At 39.6% G+C, this 21,618-nt stretch overlaps 1 protein-coding gene across 4 annotated transcripts in view; it reads left to right on the plus strand.

Annotated features, from left to right (window-relative positions):
• Positions 1 to 4,925: 4,925 nt before the first annotated feature.
• Positions 4,926 to 21,618, plus strand: part of RB1CC1 (RB1 inducible coiled-coil 1) — an 82,175-nt gene continuing 65,482 nt past the window's right edge. For 2 of the 4 annotated variants that reach the window (XM_064507544.1, XM_064507548.1), the window contains exons 1-3: positions 5,363 to 5,659; positions 18,222 to 18,336; positions 20,402 to 20,529. In XM_064507544.1, the coding sequence (XP_064363614.1) occupies positions 20,459 to 20,529 (71 nt within the window). In that variant the 5' untranslated portion in view covers positions 5,363 to 5,659; positions 18,222 to 18,336; positions 20,402 to 20,458. Of the gene's footprint in view, positions 4,946 to 5,362; positions 5,660 to 18,221; positions 18,337 to 20,401; positions 20,530 to 21,618 lie in introns of those variants that run through there. The other 2 variants (XM_064507545.1, XM_064507547.1) reach the window with 2 other exon arrangements.

A 21,618-nucleotide genomic window follows, 5' to 3' on the forward strand; every position in this document is an offset into this window, starting at 1 on the left:
ACAAATTAATTCTTTGTGCTCTAGGACAAGTGACTGATGTGAAGTCACGAAAGGATCAGAATACATTATCTGTGAATGGAATGACCATTAGATAATTACAACATTATTTTGCAAATGGGGATGGTATATCCTGTGCCATAATTGTAAAATGAAAAGAGGTCTCTTACACTAAAAGAAAAAAAAGCAAGTTTCTAGCAACTTAGGCCAAGTTAATTCCAGGCATAACTTCTTCAAACCAAATATCTGCTCATGTAATTAATTTTATTGTTAGTAGGAATTAGACTTAGCATTTAAAACTACGAATGTACACGTGAAAATGACAAGTACTCTAACAGAAAAATAATAAAGCTGCTACAGATTAAAAAATGGGAATTATATTCTTAGTAATATTAAAAATTTAGTAAAGTTAATATACCAATACCTTTGTATCACTGTAAATATCATCTGTGTTGTTCTATGCAGTCTTCAGTGAATTACTTGTTTGGCCTTCTTGTGTTGAGTATCCCCCGCAGGTTGTGGAGAGGTGATGTGGGAAGCTCCAGTTGTTACATTATACAAAAATTGGGTCTCTAAATGAAAGTGCACTACAGAGGAGTTTTATACGATTACTCAGAGTGCCAGTTTTCCCTTCAGAGCTTCCGTTACTTCAGAGAATATGTCCATTCTTACTACATTTTATCTGAGGTTCAAATGTCTTTTGTATATTTCTACCCAGGACCACTAACTGATCCTGTGCTCTATATGTTAAATTAAAGCTATCTATCCCCTTCCTCCAAGGAGCTAGTGCAAGAAACAGGACAAATCAAGCTACTCACTTATGAATACAAAACCTGTGTAGTCAGAATTACTTAAACATATTGGGAAGAGTCATGTGATGTTAAAATCACTGGTTAGGAACCATCCATAATAGGGTCAGAGGGAGTGCCACACCTTCAAAAATGGCATCAGCTGCTTATGAGTCATTGCCCATTTGAAAATAAGAGAGCTTATGGACCACTGCTCTGGAGAAGAAGCAAAAGATAGGATAGTACTTGGTGTCTGCTATGGACTGCCATGATATATTAAGGGATAATCAATTCTTTAAGTATCTCTATCTAGTACCTAGGAGAACATGTGTTGTTACAGACTGATGTTTGCTTTGTTTGCATATACCACTTCAAAACAGTAATACATACTTTGTGCTTTAAAAATGGCTATTTTATAAAATGATTACTATTTTATAAAGTGGTTAACTTGTTTAGCTGCAGGAAAACTTAAACAATGAATAATTGTTCAAGATTACTCTACTACATGTCATAACCTCAACTGAGAAAGAAGGAACTTTGATTTAAAAATCAGCCTGGCATAGTAGGGAAGTGAAAGCAGGTATTTCCAGTGTTTAAAAAAAAAAACATGAAAAGACAGAAATGAAGGGAAGTTGATAAAGACAGCAACTGTAAGGGAAGCAGAAGTACACAGGGAGAATTAATGACAAGTAGAGCTAAAGAAAATAGGAAGATGTGGTTTTTCACGTACATTTGGAACTAAATAAAATACTGATGGTATTGATCCCTTACAAGCTGGGCAGATTGCAATTGTCCATGAAAAAGGTACAGAAAGACTGATACACTACTCCTCATTTATCTGGTCTGATATTATCAGTTTAAGAAGTGTGCTTGATAAACTGGGGAAATATTACAAATAAACTGTGGGAATAAACAGACTAGAACTCAAGAAGCTTAGTTCATTTTGTGCTACACAGAAAACTAAGGGGTGTCAAGGAGCTATAAGAGAACAGACATCTCCAGAAGAGAGGCATGTAACAAATTAAATGGCTGACAGTGAAACAACATGGTTGAGGTAATCATATGATGTTTCAGTGATGACAATAATTAACCACTGTAATCCTTGAAACTTCAGATTGATACTGGATGTCTTTATAAAAGATGTTCTAAATCAAACAGAAGTTTTGACAGTCTTGTCCTGTTTGTTCTGGGAAAAAAAGGGAGTGCTCAGACAAACTCATGTCTCGAAATTCTCTGTTGGAATCTAATGAACTCAGTATTTGTTTTCTCTCTAAAGCATTATCTCCCAAAAAGCATTCCTGTCCTGACTTGAAGAAATCCATGACTGCTGGTTCATAGCAGTTAATCAACCATGCTTACAATTTTTTTAAAATTTATATGACTTGGGTTTGCCATTGGAATTTTTAATTATAAATCATATTTTCAGTATCCAGTCTTATATACATTGGGAAAATATATTAGGAAGTGTATATTTAAAATAGTAAGAAGCACAGTCATGGCAGTAAGCCATAAGGAGCCATGAATGCAACAGTTTGGGTAGAATGGACTACCGTGTTCAGGAGTTAGGTTGGATATGAATAATTTGGGGAGAAAATACACAAAACAAATGCATCAATTTTGAGATTAACTATACAGAGGAAATGGTAATCTGTAACAGAAATAAATTTATTGATTTAGTCTATTAGGTTTTGTATTTTCACTGTTTTTTAACTTTGCATACAAACCTACTTCAAGCCATGGTAGCCATCACAGACTCTCCAACCCCTTCTGCTTCAGGCATGGCTGCCTGCACTTAGGGCCAGCTGTAACCATGGGACCTGGAATCTGGCTGCTGTGAAAGAGCAACACAAGAGGCTGAGAGGCCTTCTTGGGGCTGCTTCCCCCTTGCTTCACAGCTGCATTTAAGCTTAGGGCCTCGGCCGTGGCCGCTGCTTGAAATATGCCGCAGCTGTGCCCAGCCATGTACCCCCAATGATCCTGATCCATTGAGTTCTCTTCCTGCCTTGTCCCTATGGACTTGAACTGCCTGGCTGAACCAGGTTATTGTCACCAGACCTCACTCAATTACTGAGGGACTTGGCTGTGATGACACTGCCTTGCCTGCCTTGCTGTCACCCTTGGCTCCCAGCTTGCCTCCCCTTGCAGAGCAGCCTGCTCTTTCTCTCCCTGACTGCAGCTGCATAAACATGTAGTTTAAAAGAGAAACATGCTTTAGGTATACCAAATTAGGCATGCCAAATTAAAAGCACCCAGTGAAAAATTCCTTCAACCTTCTTGCCTATTTTACAGAATGTGAAAATACATTCAGGTTAATCTTAATCTCCGGAAAAGTATGACAAAAGAATAATAAGTTAAACTGGGTACACCACTTTGAAAATGTGAAGAATTATCAGCACCCCTGATTTAATCCTTTGTTTTCACACACTCTGGAGCAAAACAATCTTCATTAAAATAGTACTTTTTCAGGATAGGAGTGCTAGATATAATTCTAAAGTTTTGTTTGTTTCTGTTTAGACAGGCACATGAAAGAAGACTATAATTAGTTGCTTGGCATAAGTGGCTGTGGATCACATTAAGAGGAAGCAGCATAATGAAACGTTAAAAGAACAAGCCAGACCAACCTGCTTTGCTAGCAGTGCTTTGTTTACTCCTCAGTTCCTGCTTCAGTCCTGCCTGATCTTTTGAATTCAGCAGTTGTTCCGCATGTGCTGTAGAAGACTGAACAGCTCTTAAGTGCCTAGAGCCTCACTGCATGTAAGTGCTGAATGCCTGAATGACAGAGGTGCTTTGTCAGAAAGTGGCAAACCTGTTGGCAATGCTGCTTCAGTGCTTGATTGGCTGCTGTTGCTTCTCTTCTATCAGCCCCTCAACCTGCAATAGGTCTCTTGCTGTAGTATCTCCACAAGATACTTGGCCAGACAGGCTTATTTAGCCTCACTGGTGCTGCAGGTTTACTAAACCTCGACATTTAATTTCCTGTACCTCTGACTTAGTTCCCTGTTTGGGAATGGATGACACTCGTTTTGTGAAGCTGTAGCTGATGTCATTCCCTTCGCACTAGAGAATAGCCCTTCATGACATCCAAAGAATTGATGACAGAGGAAGACCATCTGGGGGGATGAAAAAGCAGAAGTTGACATCTGTGCAGCTAAAACAATAGTTGATTGGCGTAATCAAAGTTACACAAAGTTTCCTTAAATTGCCTTGTTAGAAACTTGTACTATATTTCCTGTTAAATTACATTTGCTCATCGAAAGTACCAATGACTTCTCTTCTCCATTTACTATTGTATTCTGACATGTCAAAGATGTGTTTTTGAATGTGGGTAATTAGGGCACGTCCCCCATAAAGCTGCAAGAGATGCAGAGAGCTTGTCTATCAAGCGCCACAAGGAGGCAACGGAGGGTCATGAGGCTTTGTTTACTTCCAAAAGGCCACAACTGTGGTGTTTTCTCAGAACATCTACCCATCTGTAGAGGCTGTGACTGTCCATCAATGTCCTTAATGTGACACACAGGCAGAAAGCTCTTCAATCCAGCAGAAGTACCTACCAAAAGTTGTCTATGAAAACCATAAAGCCTGGCCCAGCCTGCGAGAAGTGGCAGATTGATGAACTGGAAGGAGAAAGTAGAATTAGGTGAAGGTGGTGTGCATATGAGGTAAAGCTTCAACACAGGCCTAAGAGGGAACTGGGAGAAAATGCTCTGTATAATAAACCTAATTATTGTACTAAATTAATCTGTCCTGCAGGGTGAGAATGAGATGCTTGTCTTCTCTTTTCCATTCCTCTTCAGATGTGCTTGCTTCATATTCTGGCCACACTACTGTGCTACGAGTTTCTTCTGTTCCATGACTCGCTGCCTATAGTGTACATTATGGAAGGAGTCACAGCACTGAGGGGCAGCACAGAATGGACAGGCTGGCCATGTTCTGTGCTTTGCTGCAGGATGCGCTTAACTCGAGCACTGTGATCCTCACCTGCCCTTACGAGCGAGGCTTGCACCTTCCCCACACACCTCTCCAGTCCCTTCCTTTTGGTTTACGTGGCTCTGTCCTCATTCCGAAGACAAGACTGAAAAGTTCAAAGGGCTGAACTACAGGAAGAGCTGAAAACGCAACGGCCAAGGTTCGCTTTCGCTTTCTCAGGCCCCGAGGAACAGGTCAGTCACTGCTACGGGCCCGCGGACGCCCTCTCCCTCCCCACACCACGAGCTGCTGGGGCAGCGCGAGGGCCCGGCCTGCGCCGCGAGCTGCCAGGAGGGGAACGAATGCTCCTTGGTTTCGGCACAGAAGAGGGCTGCCGCCCTGCTGCGGGGGGAAGCCGCTGGCCAACGGCGAGCAGGGCCGCGGGCCCCGCCACCGCCGAGTCCCTGGCAGAAGCCCTCCATAGCCCCCGCTGACGTCACGAGCGACCCCGCCCCCTTTCGCTTATCCCCGGGGACGTGCGCGCCCTCTCCCTCCCCATGGCTCGCGCTTCAACGGCCCACGGAGTCTCCCCGCGCCGGGGCGAGAGGCCCACTTCCGCCTCCCCCGGGCCCGCTCTCCCCGCGCCATGCCTTCCGCTCTATGGTTCCGCCTCCCGGCCGGCCCACCTCCCAGCATGCACTCGCGGCGGAAGCGGGTGACGACAATAACAAACAGCGGCGGCTGCGCCAGGACTCGCCGTCCCCGCGCTGCCCAGCCCGCGCCGCGCCGCGGGCCCCCCTGCCGCCCCCCGCCCGGCCCCTCCGCGCCCGCCCCTCCGCGCCCGCCGCCCCTGCCTGCCCGGCGAGGTGACCACTGAGGCGGCCCGTGCCCCCGCCGAGCCGACGGGCCCGGCCGCGGGGGGAGGGGGCGCCGCCGCAGGATGCGCGGCGCCGCCGCGGGACCCTCGGGTGAGTGGCGCCAAGGCGAGCGGGGACCCCGCTGCTGCTGCTGCGCGGCCCCTCGCCGCCGGCGGGGAGGGGCGGGGAGGCTGCTGGTGCCCCGCCGCCACCGGGGCTTCGTCCCCGTCCGTTACCGGGGGTGGGGCTGCCCCGGCGGGGAGAGGCGGTCGCGGTCCGGCCGTGGATCCCCCGCACCCCTCCCGTGGGCGCGGGAGACACAGAGGGGCGGGGTGGGGCCGGATCCCGCTCCTGGCCGCGGTCCCGGGGCGGCGGGGCGACCCCGGGCAGCCGGGGGCGGGCGGCGATCGGGGTCGGCGGGGGGGGCGGCCGCTTCTCGAGCGGGAGCGGCGCTGGCGGGGCAGCGCCCGGCGGGCCGGGGTGCGCCCTGTCCGCGTCTTCGCTGCCAGGGCGAGGGATTCGCCGTGAAGTTAATACAAGGAATGACTCAGCCTGCCTGCGCCGTCGTGCTCGCCTCTGACAGCGCTCGGACAAACGCTGTGCAGAAGTATTGTGTTTACAAACGCTTCTCTGCGTTTGTCTGAAGTGTTTATGCTTATTTCTAGTCCGGAGGAAGCATATGTTGTGTGCTGAACTCTCGTGTTGTCTTCACCTCCTTATTACGTTCTAGTATTCTTTCAGGCTGTTTTGTTGATCTGTGTAGACTTTTCTTTCTCTGTGCCCCTCCTGCCCCCTGCAAGTTTTCTCTGACTGTCATCCCAAGGTGGAAATCCTAATATGAATGCTGGAGAAGTTAAACGAACTGATCTTTGCAACACCCATGTTCCTTACTTAACTTTATCTGGAGATAAAAAAGGAAAAACCATGTCTGAACCTGAGATACTCAAAACCAAACCCAGATACATTAATCGTCTTATAGTCATATGCCTTTTCCGCTGTACTATTTGTTTGTTGTCTGAAGTAATGAAGTGGCATGTTCTGCTGACGAGCCATTCCCTGTGGTACATATTTAAAGCTTTCACCTCTCTTTCCTTTTCCTTGTGGGAGAGACCAAGGAGGTCAAGTGTCCTTTTTGCCGCTCATGTAAATGTGAGTTAGAAGTAGTTAGCAAAATTGGCTTTATGGAAGAATTTACACTTCTGAAATTTTCTGTTGATTGCTCAGCAGAAGGTACCTCAGCTGTGTTGGAAAAATGAAGATGATTAAAAACATTTACTATAGTTGAAGGAGATAGGAAGTATTATAAGGAATATTACATAATATAAACAATTCATAACAATAGAGAAAACTTGTACGGTGTTGTGATATATTTTAGTTGTGAACTTGAGAAATTCTTATCTATCATCTTGGGAAGTTTTTCAGAGGGTGAAGGAAGTGAAGAAATGACCTTGCTATTATCCCATGTTTTAGCATAAATTTTTGTGCTGAAGAGCAAATGTTAATAAGGAAGAAATAGGGCATTTAAAAATCATTGTTTAAATGAGGATGGGGAGAGATTACATTTGTACTTACTCTAAATGCTGTCTAGAACTCAGTTTTATTACATTATATTAGGAGTAGCAAAGAAAACAGCTGAAGTCCCATGCCCCATGTTCTTGAGTAAGGGAAGCTACAGAGCTGGGAACAGAAACTGGACCTTTTGGGATAATGGATTAGTGTACAGTAGACCTAACTGGAATTTTGAGGTATATCATTGGTATACAGTTTATTTAATTTATCTTTTTACTGGGAAAAAAACCCTTATTCTGTTGAACTAGCCTTATGCTCAGCGTGGATTTGGGTTACTAGTATTTGGCATCTTACTGAAGGGGCTGTCTCTCTCCCTATGTCAAGTTACCGTAGTTATAATTAGAAGTGCATGAAGCAGACATGCACTCTTATTTGAGAAGAAGACAAGGGTTATTTTGAGGTCTTTTGTAGTGTCACTTTAAAACATTGTCACTGTGTGTAGTCAGAACATAGCAAGGTTGTGTGGCTGGCAAGACTTTAGGTGAAAAATGTAGTTTCTAAACAGATTCTAAATTTCTTAGAATTATAATTATGGTTAAGTAGGGGAAAAGCTTATGTGAGGGGAGAGGAATAATGTGTTCTGCTCCTTCTAATAGGAGAGTGGAATTATGATAGGATTGTTTGAAAGAAGTTTTTCCCTATGTTAACCTGTAGGGTAGGTTGTTAGCAGTTTGTCCTTATGTTTTTATTTGGTTTTTAAACTAGTAGCTTATTGAAATATTGTGCTAAAGTGAAGCAAGTCAAAATGAAAAGCTGTGAGAACTCTTCAAGCTGTAACACACATACCTGTCTGTCACACGAGCTACTCCAGAGTCATTTGGTCACTGTCCAAACAGCCATGTGTCTCCTTCTGCACGTGCATATTGCCCAGGAAAGTTGTGCTGCTGATGTTGGTCCACCACACAGTGCTATTACATGAGATGATTCTAAAGAGGAGAAAAAAGAAGTTATTAATATCTAGTGCCTTAAATTTTCTCTATTAATGTTACTGGAGGAATGAAGCTAATGAGGAAAGGACCTTGCTAGTAATTATATCATAATGCAAAACTGATAATCAGCGAAGTAGCAAATACTTGGTTGCAAGATGCAAGCTTCCATAATAGTACTATATTATACCGCAAGACCTGGTTGAAGGCACTGGTACAGAGAAGGCAAAAAAAAGTGGTATCACTAATATGTGAGTTACATGCATAACTGCTAGATTTAAAAAAAAAGTCTTATTTTGTAGCTGACTTTCTCAATGTTTTCAGTGAACAAGTTGAAGGATTTTCATGAATTCTTTGTTGTAAAAGCCTGTGAGATGATTGGTGTTAGAGAAATTGCTAACAGAGATTTATTTTGTGAGATAATTAAGGATTCAGTGGATGTTGTGCAAGTCACCTGACTATTTATGGGTTAGTTCATTTTGCAGACCCACTTGTAATTTAGTTTTGAGTTCAGTAGAAAGAAGTTGGAAGACACTATGGCCATGTATTAGCTACTTCTGCCTCCTTTCTGAAGCTCAGTTGGAAGTGGATTTAGTTGGGTAATGTGTCTTCTAAAGATAACGGGATCTGCATGTTTCTAAATTATTGTTGACAGTTCTGGATAGAAATATCAAAATAAACTTATTAATGTGAAATTTTCAGAAAGTTTCAGATGAGCTTGCTTACTGTTGGCCGAATCACCCATGACATCGGGGAATTCTTGCTGGCTGCCTGTCCATCTCAGGTTGTGTATTTTTCATTTCTTGTTCAGGTTTGCAGTCTATGGTTCCAGTAGGGTTTTGAGCTGAAACTAGCTGCTCAAGCAACAGCAGTTGCTAGTGTAGCTTTTTGTGTGTGTCCAAGATGCTGACACTGTCTTTTGGGAGTAGGTTTTGCAGCTGGGCCTCCTGTGTTTATCACATCAAGATGATGTGCCATGTATAAATAAATGTATAAATTTCTAATTGGGGGATCTAGAAGATTAACTGTTATGAAATAGCTCTACTATCTCCTAAGGATCATTTCAGAAACAATTATTTTTACGTTTTCAGGAGAAAAGGAAAATCTTGGTAGTAGGGGGAAAAGTAGTGAGTTCATATTTGAACTGCCTGTTCTTTTTATTTGGAGGGGTTAGATGAAACTAGTGACTGTATGATATAAAAACAGTATATCAATTTTCATTATTATTCTTGAAAAGATGTACCTAAACACTTGTATGCTGTTTTTCAGTTTGAATAGGTTGAAAGCAATGTGTGTTTTAGAGGTGAAAAGCAGCATTAAAGAAGTAATTGATGGGATTCAAGGATTCAAAAATGGAGTGTCTCTTAAAACAAATTTTGTTCAGAATGGCACTTTGATTCCTGATTTCTGTGATTGCATGAGGTAGCTTCTGAATTCCTGAAGTTTTTGATTGCTTAAGTTCTCTTTTGTAACTGTTGTAATTTGTCTGGCACTTTGTATGTTGTCGTATGTTGTTGTAATGTATGTTTTAATGTTTGCATTACATTCTGTGAAATATGCTGTAAAAGTCTGTTATAAATATTGTAGAAATGCAATATCCTTTTTATCATTTGAACGCTGTTTTGCTTATGTTGCAAGGATTCTAAGTGTCACATTTTTTATCTCAGATTTGATTTGGGCTATGCTGATGCTCAATAGCTGTGCTGGTATGTCAAGAATATGGAGATTCGATCCTTATTTGGTGTAGTTGTGCCCAGGGTAGCCAAAGTTTCTACTTATGAATAGTGCTTTTATTGATGCAACTTTTCTTCTGTTCTTCAAAGTACATATTTTTATTAAATTGGTACAAAATGGAGATTCTTACATAAGGATATATATTACATAAGAATATACTGTGTAACTGGACTATCAGCTCTCTTCTAGTATATTATGCTTATGCTGTATTGCAAGTGTTCTGCTAGTAAACTCACCATGATTGTTATTAAAAACTATTCAGCACAAATATTTGTGTGGCCTTCTGATTGAAAGACACTTGTTTCAGACCCAATCACCATTTACTATTTTAAACCAAAAATCTAGATACTGCTTAAAAAAAATTATCACTTCTGTCTGAATAAAAATCAAAGGGGGGTGAAGTATGCAAACTTTCCTTTGCTTATGTAACTTCTCCTCAAAGGAGAAATATCTATAAATTGTTAACAGTGGATGTAATATAACAAAGCAACTTCATATGCATGTTATGACCGCAAACGACACACCATGGTTGATTATGGAAGGAGTTCTGCTGTAATATATCAGTAGTTGTTCTTTGTGAGGTTATTTAGTGCTTAAATTGGTAATATTGTGGATTCGTTAGTGCACTTCATTAGCTGTTTAAACTATCAAAGATTAATCTACAAAAAGGGAAGGAAGGGCAGCTGAAAATTACTAAATACCTTCTTGAGATAAGGTAAAATTTAACATTCTTCAAACCCATTCTGCAGCTTCTGATTTCTCTATATATTGTTGTCTCTATTGGCATCAAACTGAAAAATAACATGAAGATGATTTGCAACTATGTAACATGCAGATAGTCATAAGGGATTTTGCCAAAAAGCAGATGTGATCTTTGAATAGGTATGTACTGGGAGGATGGAGGTTACTTTGAATCTGTATGTCACTGATAGTACTTTACTTACCTGTTCCAGATAACACAGCTTTAAAGAGAATGTTGATAAATAGGAGGAGATTCATAAGATGTTCATAGATGACACCCAAATTATAAGGAAAATGAGAAGCTAGAGAAGTTCCATCTCTAGATGATCAAAGTTCAAAGGCTAGGGTCATAAGTATCCTTATGAAGAAGAATTTTCTGAAAGTTTACAAGTTGCTAATTGTAACAGCTGATCAAGATTGTAGTAGATTTCCCTGTTGTTGAAAAACTTTCATGTTATTCTAAAATATGATAATGTGTAATTACTTAAGGAAAATCCTGTGGCTTCTTTTATGCAGGGAGGTCAGAGTACATCACAATGATCCTGTCTTGCAGTTTATTGTCAATCTTGTTCCATTTCCTTTCTTTTCTATCTGTAGTGTTTCTGTTCTTGTGTAATAAATGCCATTCAATAAATCTTACTCGTGTGCCTTTATCTTTTAAAACAAGTCTTGCTGAGTTATTGGCACTAAAGATACCTTGTAGCTTTGTGGTGGTATATCTAGAGAGGGGATGGTGGGAGATCTGATTGAGAACAGAGTTCCTCAAAATATAGATTATGAGGCCACATCTGTAGTCATTGCCCATTTTGAGTTATCTTAGTCTGCTCTTTAAGATAATGGCATTTAAAAAAAAATAGGTTACAATTTATAAGAAGTTGGCTATTAACTTATGATGACATGGGCAGTTACATATTTGAATGATGACTTTTGAAAATCCTCACTTGTCTTCTGGGATGACAGTGCTAACTTAAGTACCTCCTGTACCCATCATCTGCTTTCCACCCTTAGTGGTGGTGCAACAGTTTGTGGAGCTGTGTGGTGAGCTGGCTCATGGAATTGATTCAAGCTCATAGTAACCTGGGGATGTAAGCTATTTCTAACTTGTTACAGCATACTAATCCAGTTTACCCCCACATAACTATGAAAAGGGGCACTACTGAAAGTCAGTGCAGGCAGAGGAGTGGAAGAACAGCTGGCTGAGGAAAGGGGTTGTTAGAGCTGATACTCTTACTATAAAAGCATTTACATAATCATGCTCTTAGCTGGCCAGAAAGTGTGAATGAGAAGTGTTGATGCAGATATGTTGTCCAAGCACAATGTAAGATGTAAAGGAATTTTTTGATTGTTTTGTGCAGAACTACTTGCAAGCATCATAACATTTAATTATTTTTTTAAGTGTTTATTTTTACAGGGGGAATTCCCTTCACTAGTATGGAGTAATTTGAATAAAACAGCCTGAAATTGCATGTACCCAAGAGTACCATTCTTTGTAAAATGCATGTATTAATCTCTAACTGGAGAGAAACGTATAGTCTGCGAATGCTTGCAAAGTGGCAAAATTATACATTAAAAAAAAAAAACCCACAAGACCTTTAGTTAACTTTGTCAAAGGCAAAGTCCCAGACAGGTTTGGAAAGGCTAGTTCCATCAATTAAAAATAAAAGAATGAAAGGAAAAGAGCATTCTGTAGGCTGTGGGCTATTTCCTGGCAATGCTTGGTTTGTTTTCTGACTTGTATCCGGTAACTGAGGCACAAAAAATAGGCTTTTTATCAAGTGAGAGATGTGGTTTCTTTGCAAAAGGTAGTAAACTTTCTTACTATTAGAGAAGAGCCTTTGTCTGGTCCATTATTTGGATTGCATTTTGGCTGCTCTTCAAATACAGTGAAGAGAAAGAAGTAAACAGATGCTAACACTCAGAGCAGAAGTGTTTTGTAATTATATACATATGGAATCATGACATAGTGTCTAGTAATTCGCTTGTTGCCTCATAAACATGTTTGAAACTGTTGTTTTCCTAGAGTGCATGATACAAGTTCACACAGAATTTTTAAGAAGTTGCATTGTTTTGGGCCCCATCAATTTAAAGCTACTCCTTAATGCACAGTGTTTTCTTACCTGCCCGGATGAAGTTGCTTTTGATCTCTTACTCTTCCACCATTGATGATGTTGAGGAACTGTAAAGATATTACTGTACCTGCTTTGCTGGGTGGAGAGAACAGGGAGACTTCCATGTAGTTCACTGTTGCTCCTGCATTCGTGTATAGTCATGTAAACTCATTTTATGAAAAGCTAAGTACTAAGTTAGCATTACATGTAATGCCCAATCTTTTTCTTTTTTTTTAAAGGACTCTTATACTCTGAATTACTGTATGAATTTTGAAAATTTTTTAGTGAATTGGAAAGTAGGGGCTTAGGCATCTTTCCTGGCTGCTATGCAGAACTGCAGCTTCTTTCCTGTGTTAACAATGGTGAAAAGACTTGCTTTACTGACCAGTAGCTGAGCTTGAGAGCTGCTAACAACATAGCGGCTGTTGGAGATACTGTGATTAAGTAACCGCCTCTGTGCGTGATGCACATATAGAGTATAAATAGAGCTCCAGATGGCACCTTACTGATGTCAGGGATTGACAGCCTTTCTCAAGACCACAGTGTGGCTTGAATGTGAAGTTTGTAGGTCTTGATATCAGGAGGTAATGAGAGGTAGGACCTCCATCTGGAATAACGTGTGCCTTAAGGATTAGATGTGGTCTTCTGGCTTAAAAAAAAGTTTTAGGGTGTTTGGGGTGCTTTTGTCTGCTTTTCGGATGAAATCTATTCTCTGCATCTGGATCAGGAGGGGCTCTCCTTGCATATACATCATGTAGCTTAGGAAGTTTTTTGAAAAGTTTGATTTTTAGGGTTTTTAACACCTTAAGCATGTCTTCTTTCAGCAATCAGTTGTCCAGGTAAAGGTATAAATTTGCATTGTGATTTAGAAACTAAGGTTCTTCTATTGCTAAAAGCAGTAGTAAAGCATATGTGCCATCATAATGAGCTAATTCTGTCTGTTTTTCTGGTGATGATCATGGTCATCTGTGAAATGGACATATTTCTGGTTAGATGCATTGGTATTGAAGAAAGCTCCTTCAAATCTACCCTTAGCAATGATGATACTATGACTAATGTGAAGAAAGGTGGTGGTGGTTGTTCTGCTTTGTTTTTCCTCTCCTCCCTTCCTTGCTTAAATTCAACTTGGAATCTTTATATCCCTTTTCCTTTGATATTAGGAGATAATGCTATGTATTATATATATATATATATATATATATATATATATATATGCTATATATATATATATATGCTATATATATATATATATAGCCCATGCTGTAAAATCCTTTGATTGTGAGGTCTGCCAGTTACATCAAGAGAAAGGAGCATTTTTGGAGAATGATATCTGAAAATGCAGGAAAAATGGGTGTAGAAGACAGACCTGTGTAATGTGAAATAGAAGAAAGCTAACTGAAGTGGGTGGAACATTCTGTGTTAGTCTAGTACTTTGTCTATTGCACAGTTGCCTGAACTGAGGTGAAACAGGAAATCCTGGTCCAAGAGCAGAGGAGCTAAAGATGAAACCACAGGGACTGCAGCATCTCTAAGACAAACCTTAAGTTTTGCTGTGTGGAATTGCAGGACAGCTTAAAAAGTTGATGTGTCCAGAAGCTGGTTTTCCATTCTCAGAGGTAATAAAGGTGTGTCCTCCTTGTGAGGCGATGTACTCCAGATAAGACTGGCTGTTCCTGAAGATATTGATATTCAGTGAATGGGGATTAGTGCTTGGGTCTTTTTAGCATGACATGGACTTGTCAGACTTGGCCTCAGATGAATTGCACTTTTCAACAGGTAGGAGTTCTACAGTGCCTCTCCTGTGAGAAGCCTGACACCTGTAATCACAGGTCACATTTGTGACTCATATTGGAGACAGTATCTATTGCCTGCAATGTAGCCTCAGCAGCTCCTCAGCTAAGAGAAGAGAACCCTTCTTTATTAGAGTCATACAGATGATGTTCATGAAGAGCTATGTGAATGTTTAATACCTAGCAATGTGGAATTGCAGGCTTCTGAATGAATAGTGAGTGTATTGGCTTGCACAGGTGGTTAAGCTAGTTCTGTCCATCTGCTGTCAGAGTGGAACCTCTTTCATCCTGGAGGATGAATATGGGCCTCTGAGTCCTTTCTGGCCTGGGAGATGCAGCTTTGATAAGTACAGCACTTACTGTACAGATACAAAACTACTGTACAGATATAAAACAATATTTCCCCAGACACTAAAAGCAAGGTAGTGTATACTGCTGGCATGTTGTTCTAGAAAACAGAGTTTTAAACTTCTGAGATTTTACAGAAACCATGACTGTGACATGGTTTAATGTAAATTCTGGTCATTAAAAAAAGGTGCATTAGTAATTTGATTTACTCAAGTTTGGTTTGTAAACCAGTTTATAGAAGCGACGTGGAGAATGGAGTGTCAAAAAAAATTGTACTTGAACTTAAAAAAAAAAATCAGAATATCATAGATGAAATTTAATGGATTTAAAGTGAAGTTGATAATGCCCCTGTAAACCTAAACTGTGCACATAAATTTTGTTTTCTTTGTCCTACACTGAGTGCCATGTTTCGGTGTTTGAATTTGTGGAGTTGGAAAGAGTTGTACTGTGGAACAATGGAGTGGTCAAAATAGAGCAGTGATTCAGCACGTAATGGCAGAAATAGATAGTTAATGTAGCTGTAGGATTATTTGTGGAATGCTGTGAAACCCGTGAAGTTTATACTGTAATCACAGAAAGGGAGGGTCTGTAAACAGCCATTTATTTCCTTTTACAGATGTAGAAGCAATGAGCATGCTCTGAACTAAATAAGCTACATTACAAAACTTCTGAACTGTATTGAAAGTATTTGTCAGCACAGTATACTTCAAAACGGTGGAATTGTTCTAGGATTTATATTGGATGGAAAAGGCTTGCAATATTTTTGTAAAGTGAAGCAAATTGTAGTGTAAACACAATATAGAGTAATGAAATAAATGTTTTATCACCAGCAATACATTTCCGTGGATGCTTTTGGTGTTTTGTTAGCTAATATAACAAGATAGAAGTCTTCTGAATGAATTCTGGAAGCTTTTTCTAATTCAACTTTGTGCTATTTGTACTTTCATTTTTTCATACTTTTTTCTTCATTTCTACCATCTTCTGTCTGCTGTGGCAGTTACTATAGACGTTCCTATTTTCAAATTTTCTATTTTCATGATATTAATAATACTTCCAGGCTGTTGATCATGCAAGCTTCCATCCCATAGTTCAAAAGATCTAGTTTATATGATAGCATGGTTCTAATGCTTCAGGTAGCAGAGCTTAAACAGTAAATGTGGGTGGTCTAGTCATTTTGTTAGTTTGTCTGATTACTTTGCTAGTAACATTGTCTTTTCTAGTCTTCAAATTTTAATTGTTTAACCTTTACTAAAATGGATTAAAATAAGTTCAGCAATGTAAACACTAAGCGTAGGAACTCCTGAAGTTTTCCTAAACTATTGAAATGAATGCAAAAGGAACAATAATAAAACACATCTATTGATATATTTTTGTTGAAGGTTGATGGTACCGGCTTTACACTCCAAGCTTGTATTAAAATCTTGTTACTGATTAATCCTAATATTTGTGAATACTAGGAACTAGTAGACCTGTTTGGAATATGCAGCTGACCTTATTTATCATAATCTGTTTTAACCTGGCTTTTGAAAGAAAGGCAATTTAAGCAGTTGTGGGTAGTTTTCATGCATCTCCCTGAACTGATCTTGGAATTTATTTGTCAAGTTCAACCAGATGTGTGGAGAACTCTCAAACGGAGTTCCTGCATGTGTTGTGTAAAGAGGCTTCTGGAAAGACACCCAGAATAGCTCCTACTGAAGGTAGGGTTGCACTCTGCCTTTGTTGGGCACCAGTGAATCTGCAGGGGAAAACAACCTTCAAGGCATATATTTTTTGAAACCTTGTTTCACACAATTCCTCTGTTTGTGGAACTACTCATTTAAATTTGTGGTGACCTTGGGCGTGTGTAAATTCTACTTTGTTTTTTTTCTCCTCCTCAAATGGTAACCTAATAGTGCGAACATACAAATGTATTTGTCCTGCCTACCTGAGTGTTCTGTTTACTCAGGATTGTTTGTTAGCTTTTTAAGTATTGGGTAGAAGAAGCAACACTTGTCTTTTGATTTCTTAATGGTCTCAAAGAAATTAGAAGTGTAGAAATTATACGGTTGGAGTCCTCGTTTGTGGTTGAACTGTTCAATAGTTTCTTTATTAGATTCATGTTAATTTCCATTGCTTTGATCTAAAGCAAGCATTGTTAAATTGAGTTTGCTCAAGTACAACTACAGTCAGCAGCAAAATTGGATTTTAGTAGTTGGAGGACATTTCAATTTTTGGTTTTCCAATGGTTCTACTTAAACATGTTGCTCTTTTCTTTCTATTGCATATTTGCTTCTTATATATGCATTTTGAATAGGAGGAATGAAGGAGTAGACAAAAAGGAGGAAGATAATTTAAAAACTAAATACTGTTATGTCAGGCAGTTAGTAACCTGCTCTATGCATATATAAAAACAATGGTTTAATTTCCTCTCTCATAAAAGTTTGCAGATTTGGGATGAGGAGAGCTTATTTTTGATTTACTGTTAGTAGCATAGGTTGTATAAAATAAGGCATGTGTTCTAATGGTTTGGGGGCTTCAGCAATTCTGTTTTTAGTAGTGGATTATCACCCCATACAGTGCTGGATCACCTTCTGAAAAAGCTTGCTGTGGCACTAACATGAGATAGGAAAAATGTCTGTCGTAGTTTGGGATTTGATCATGCAGTGTCCTCACTGTGGCTGTGCTGGTTGAACTGAACAGGTTACAGATCTCAGCTGCTTGTCTCCACCTTCCTTTGCTGGGGCTCCTCCCTTAGCATTACTGCTTGACTGACAGCAGTTAAAATGAACCAGCTGAGCTTAAAAAACCGATCTTTGCTGATCTGACTTTTGATCATTGTAGTTTAAACAGCAGTTCTGAGGGAGGAGCCCCTGGCAAAGATGACAGTGACAAGCAGCTGGGAATGGCAACCTCTTCAGCTGATGACAAAAAGAAAGTCTAATGAATGTACTGAAAGTGGATGAATGGGCTTAACAAGATGAACTTAAGGTGTTGCTTCCTTCGGAAATCTGTTGGATACATCCACAAGATAAGGCTGTTCATTTAAAAAAGGTAGCAGGAGAATGTGCTTTCACTCTGGATTTTCTTAGTTTAATCACATTCTGTCCTTTGAGACTTTCTGCGTTGTACTTAGTATCATCTCAGCATTCTGCATCAGTCTGAAAAATACTCCAATTAGTTCTCTCAAGCAAACTTTTACTTTGACTCCTTGCAAATACTGAATAATGTTATTAAGTTATTTTAAACTGAACTTGTGTGTGTGTGTGGGGGGGGAAATGAGTTGTGTAGCAGTTTGGAGCAGAAATGTAACTGGATAGCATTGTTAATTATGCAATAGTGTTTTTTTCTTTTTCTGTTTTTTTTATAATGGCTTTCAAGTATTGACAGGCACTGACTTCTGTGTTAGGTGCAAAACTGACCATGAAATCCTTAGGTTTTATTGACACTCATAATTGCATTCTTTATCTTTTCTTTGTAGATCTCTCATTTTGAACAGCCATGGTACTCTGTTGCCAAAATCAATTAAAGCACATGTGTGCATTTGTTCTCCTGGTGCGTTTGAAGAAGGTGATAGCTTCATGTAGTGCCTGAAGGTATTTCTTTTTTTTTTTTTTTTTTTGCATGAAGTTGAAAAACTTGAGATTACTGATACATGGCAGATGCCATTCAACATTTTTTATGCTTCAAAGAGTCAGGTTTAGTGTTAAGGATAGGTAAAAGGGGTTCAATTTAAAATTTCCATTTATTTACATGAACAAAATAAGGTTTCCAGCCAGATTACTTGATAAATACCACTTGAATTTACAAATTAATGATTATATGAAAATTATGTACTCTGCAAGCCTTTTACTTTGTTCATGGTGGAAAGGAAGAGTGTTTATGGTGAACAGTATTGGGGGATTGCTTTTTTCTTTTTTTAAGTGAATCATGGGTGGTGTTTTAAATACAGTATTTATACTGTATTTGCCAAGTTTGTCTGTAACTCTACCTGGATCACAGTCATAAATAATACCCTATGTGAGAAGAAGTTGCTATAATAACTGTGCTTGTGAGACTGATTAGTTCCAAAAGCTATGCCAGAGAATTAAATAATAAATGATTGCTTGGTTATTCTTGAGGTTCAGCAATTTTGCCTGTCCAGTAACTTTGTTTATAGAGTATATTCTTCCTTCAGTATAAATTGGAACTGTTGCCATTGACTGCAGTAAAATTCAGGTGTGAGGATAGTAAGGCTTGGTTCATATGAGATTATTTAATTGTTTTTGGTGGTGGCGGCTTTTTGGCATGTTTCTGTTCCTAAAGCCTTGTTGTACAGACGTGTCTTGACTAGTTTTTGTGCCTCCTCTAATGCTTGAAAAGTTTGCAGGGAAGTTACACTCTTGAAAGAAAGTGCTTTTGACTTTCCAGAATAATTCTGCTGATAGAATGTGTTGTGTGTCATTCTCCCCCCCCCCACACACACATTTTAGTGGAGTTCTTGTTATTTTCTGTTCTCACAGTTTGTCAGTTTTTGACTGTGTAGACAAGGAGACAAGTGAAAATTCAAGCTGACTTTAAAATAATACAGCTAGCAGTATAGACTTTGGGTGTGTCCTGTTCTTATTTCGGGGAAAGAGGGACGTCTTACACTTCCTGTGAAGTAATTTAATCCAAAAAGCTGTTTTTATAGTCATGCAAGAATGTTGCTGAGTGGCTGGAACTTTGACAGCTTAACTTTCTGTAACTTTTTCCACATCAAAATATTGCACTGCTGTAATGACAGCAGTGCTCGTACTTTTGCGGCAGTGCTATTAGTGTGGAGGAGATTGTTCGTAGACTTCTGAACTTCTGCCGAGGAGGGAAAAGAAAAAGTTCTGATGTATTTCAATGCAAATTCATTAATTCTTAGAATACCTTACGGTGCAATTCAGTGTTTTCCTTCTGTTACGTAAAATGGAGAAGCAAGGGCTTGCTTATAGTCATTCATCCAGAAGCTTGTAGAGTAATGTATTGAATACATGTCTAATATGTTGGACTGTACTGCTTTACTTGATCACCCTTTAGTGGCTAATAGCGTCTAAGAAAGAAGCTACAGATTTAGCTAGTGCTGAAAACAGAAGAATCTGTATATTTGCTGGTTGTATCTGCCCATAATTAGGTAATAATTTTGAAAAATAATCTTAGCTGTTCTTCATATAATAATGTTTCACATGTCTGAGTGGAAAAACTATGCACATGGCTAGTAATAAGTAAATAGACTTTGTAGTTTTTGTGAGTTGAGGAATCAACACTTACACCATTGACCATGCTGCTGTTTGTAAAGTCTGGGAAAGACAGCTGGAAGTAACTGGATCTGGGGCTATTAGAATGCATTTCATAATTGAGAAAAGGCAGATAACGATCTGTGGTAGTGGCCTCTGCAATTGGAAGTCATATCCCTCCCTTCCCCCCCAGTGTGTATTCTCATGTGTTCTCCTAGCCCATCTGGATATGTGGAGACCTCCCTTGCCTGTGTTTCTGGTCAGAGGAGCATCTGTGTGTTTAGTAATGGGCAAAACTGCAGGGTATGAGCACTGATGTATTGACCCACTATTTATCTAAAAGTATTTATTCAAAAGCCAAATGCATGCTTTTTTTAAAACTTTCATTTGTAAAACTAACATTTGAATTTCTTTGCAGGTTCTAAATGATTTTAGTGGTGGAAGGTATAAACTTCAGAAACCTAAAGAAATCATCATGAAGCTATATGTATTTCTGGTCAACACTGGAACTACCCTTACCTTCGACACAGAACTTGCTGTCCAAAAGTAAGGAAGTTAATTATGTAGTGTGTGTGTTTGTGTTTTTGTTGCTGTTTTTAAATAACCTTTTGTATCCTGAGTGCTGGATAGGTGATACTCAGTTCTTTTTGAATAAGTCTGTGTGGTTTCCCTCTGCGTTCCTTTTTTGTGTTGGTGAATTTTGGGGATTCTTGAATTAGCACTGTCAATGCCTTGCAGGTGATTGCTCTTCTTTAAGGTCTCATAAAAGAGTGTAAAGGTTAGGTAATCCTACCTGTTACTTTCTGACGGAGTGAAAGCAGAAGTACGTATTATTGGCCTATTATTCCTAGCTGAGTCTAGCATTAAGCTTGGATGCTTTTTGGAAAAATTGTTAGAATGATTTCTGGTCTTCTGTGCTTTTTGTTGGACTGCATTTTTAATTTAATATTCCTCTGTAAAAGGTTTATCTTATACTGTATTGAAAGAAACTGATTTCAGCGTTGTCCTGATCAATTCCTGTTAGAGGTGTGGTTTTCATGTCCTCTTTCTGAGTGCATATGTGGTATGTTTGCTTTTTTTTATGAGGACTTGCAAGACTGAAAAACCTCCTTTGAAACAGTTGTGAAGATGTGTGATACGCATTTCCTATCTAGTGCCTGAGATGGGCACCTCATAAACTTTTACAGAGATGTTAGTGAACCACTGCCTAAGGCAGACTTTGACAGAAGTGTTGGCAGTAAGACTCAAGTAAAACTGAGTTGGAGATTACACACAAAAGCAAAACCCTTGGGGTAAGATATTTGAGCAGTACATAGTGCTTACAGAAAAAAAACAAACAACTTGTGGTTTAATAGACTGTCAACAAAGTCTTGACATTAAAACTGTTTGTTAGCTTTATCTGATGCCATAAAGGAAAGGCACTTAGGCTGTCCTTAGTTTTCTAGATGATCCTAGACATGCTTCTCTATTGGCAAGACTTCTGAAATGGGAAGTGCCTTATTTCTTGCTAACAAGTCTTTTTAGCATTGAAGTACTAAATTGCATCATCAGTAAGCCAGAAACCTTTCTCTTAGAAGTGTGCTGAGGGACACTTAAGATATTTTCAGGAAAGAAAAAGCATCTGCTGTTTAGTAG

The sequence above is a fragment of the Dromaius novaehollandiae genome, chromosome 2, assembly GCF_036370855.1.
Source record: "Dromaius novaehollandiae isolate bDroNov1 chromosome 2, bDroNov1.hap1, whole genome shotgun sequence".
NCBI classification, from domain to species: Eukaryota; Metazoa; Chordata; class Aves; order Casuariiformes; family Dromaiidae; genus Dromaius; species Dromaius novaehollandiae.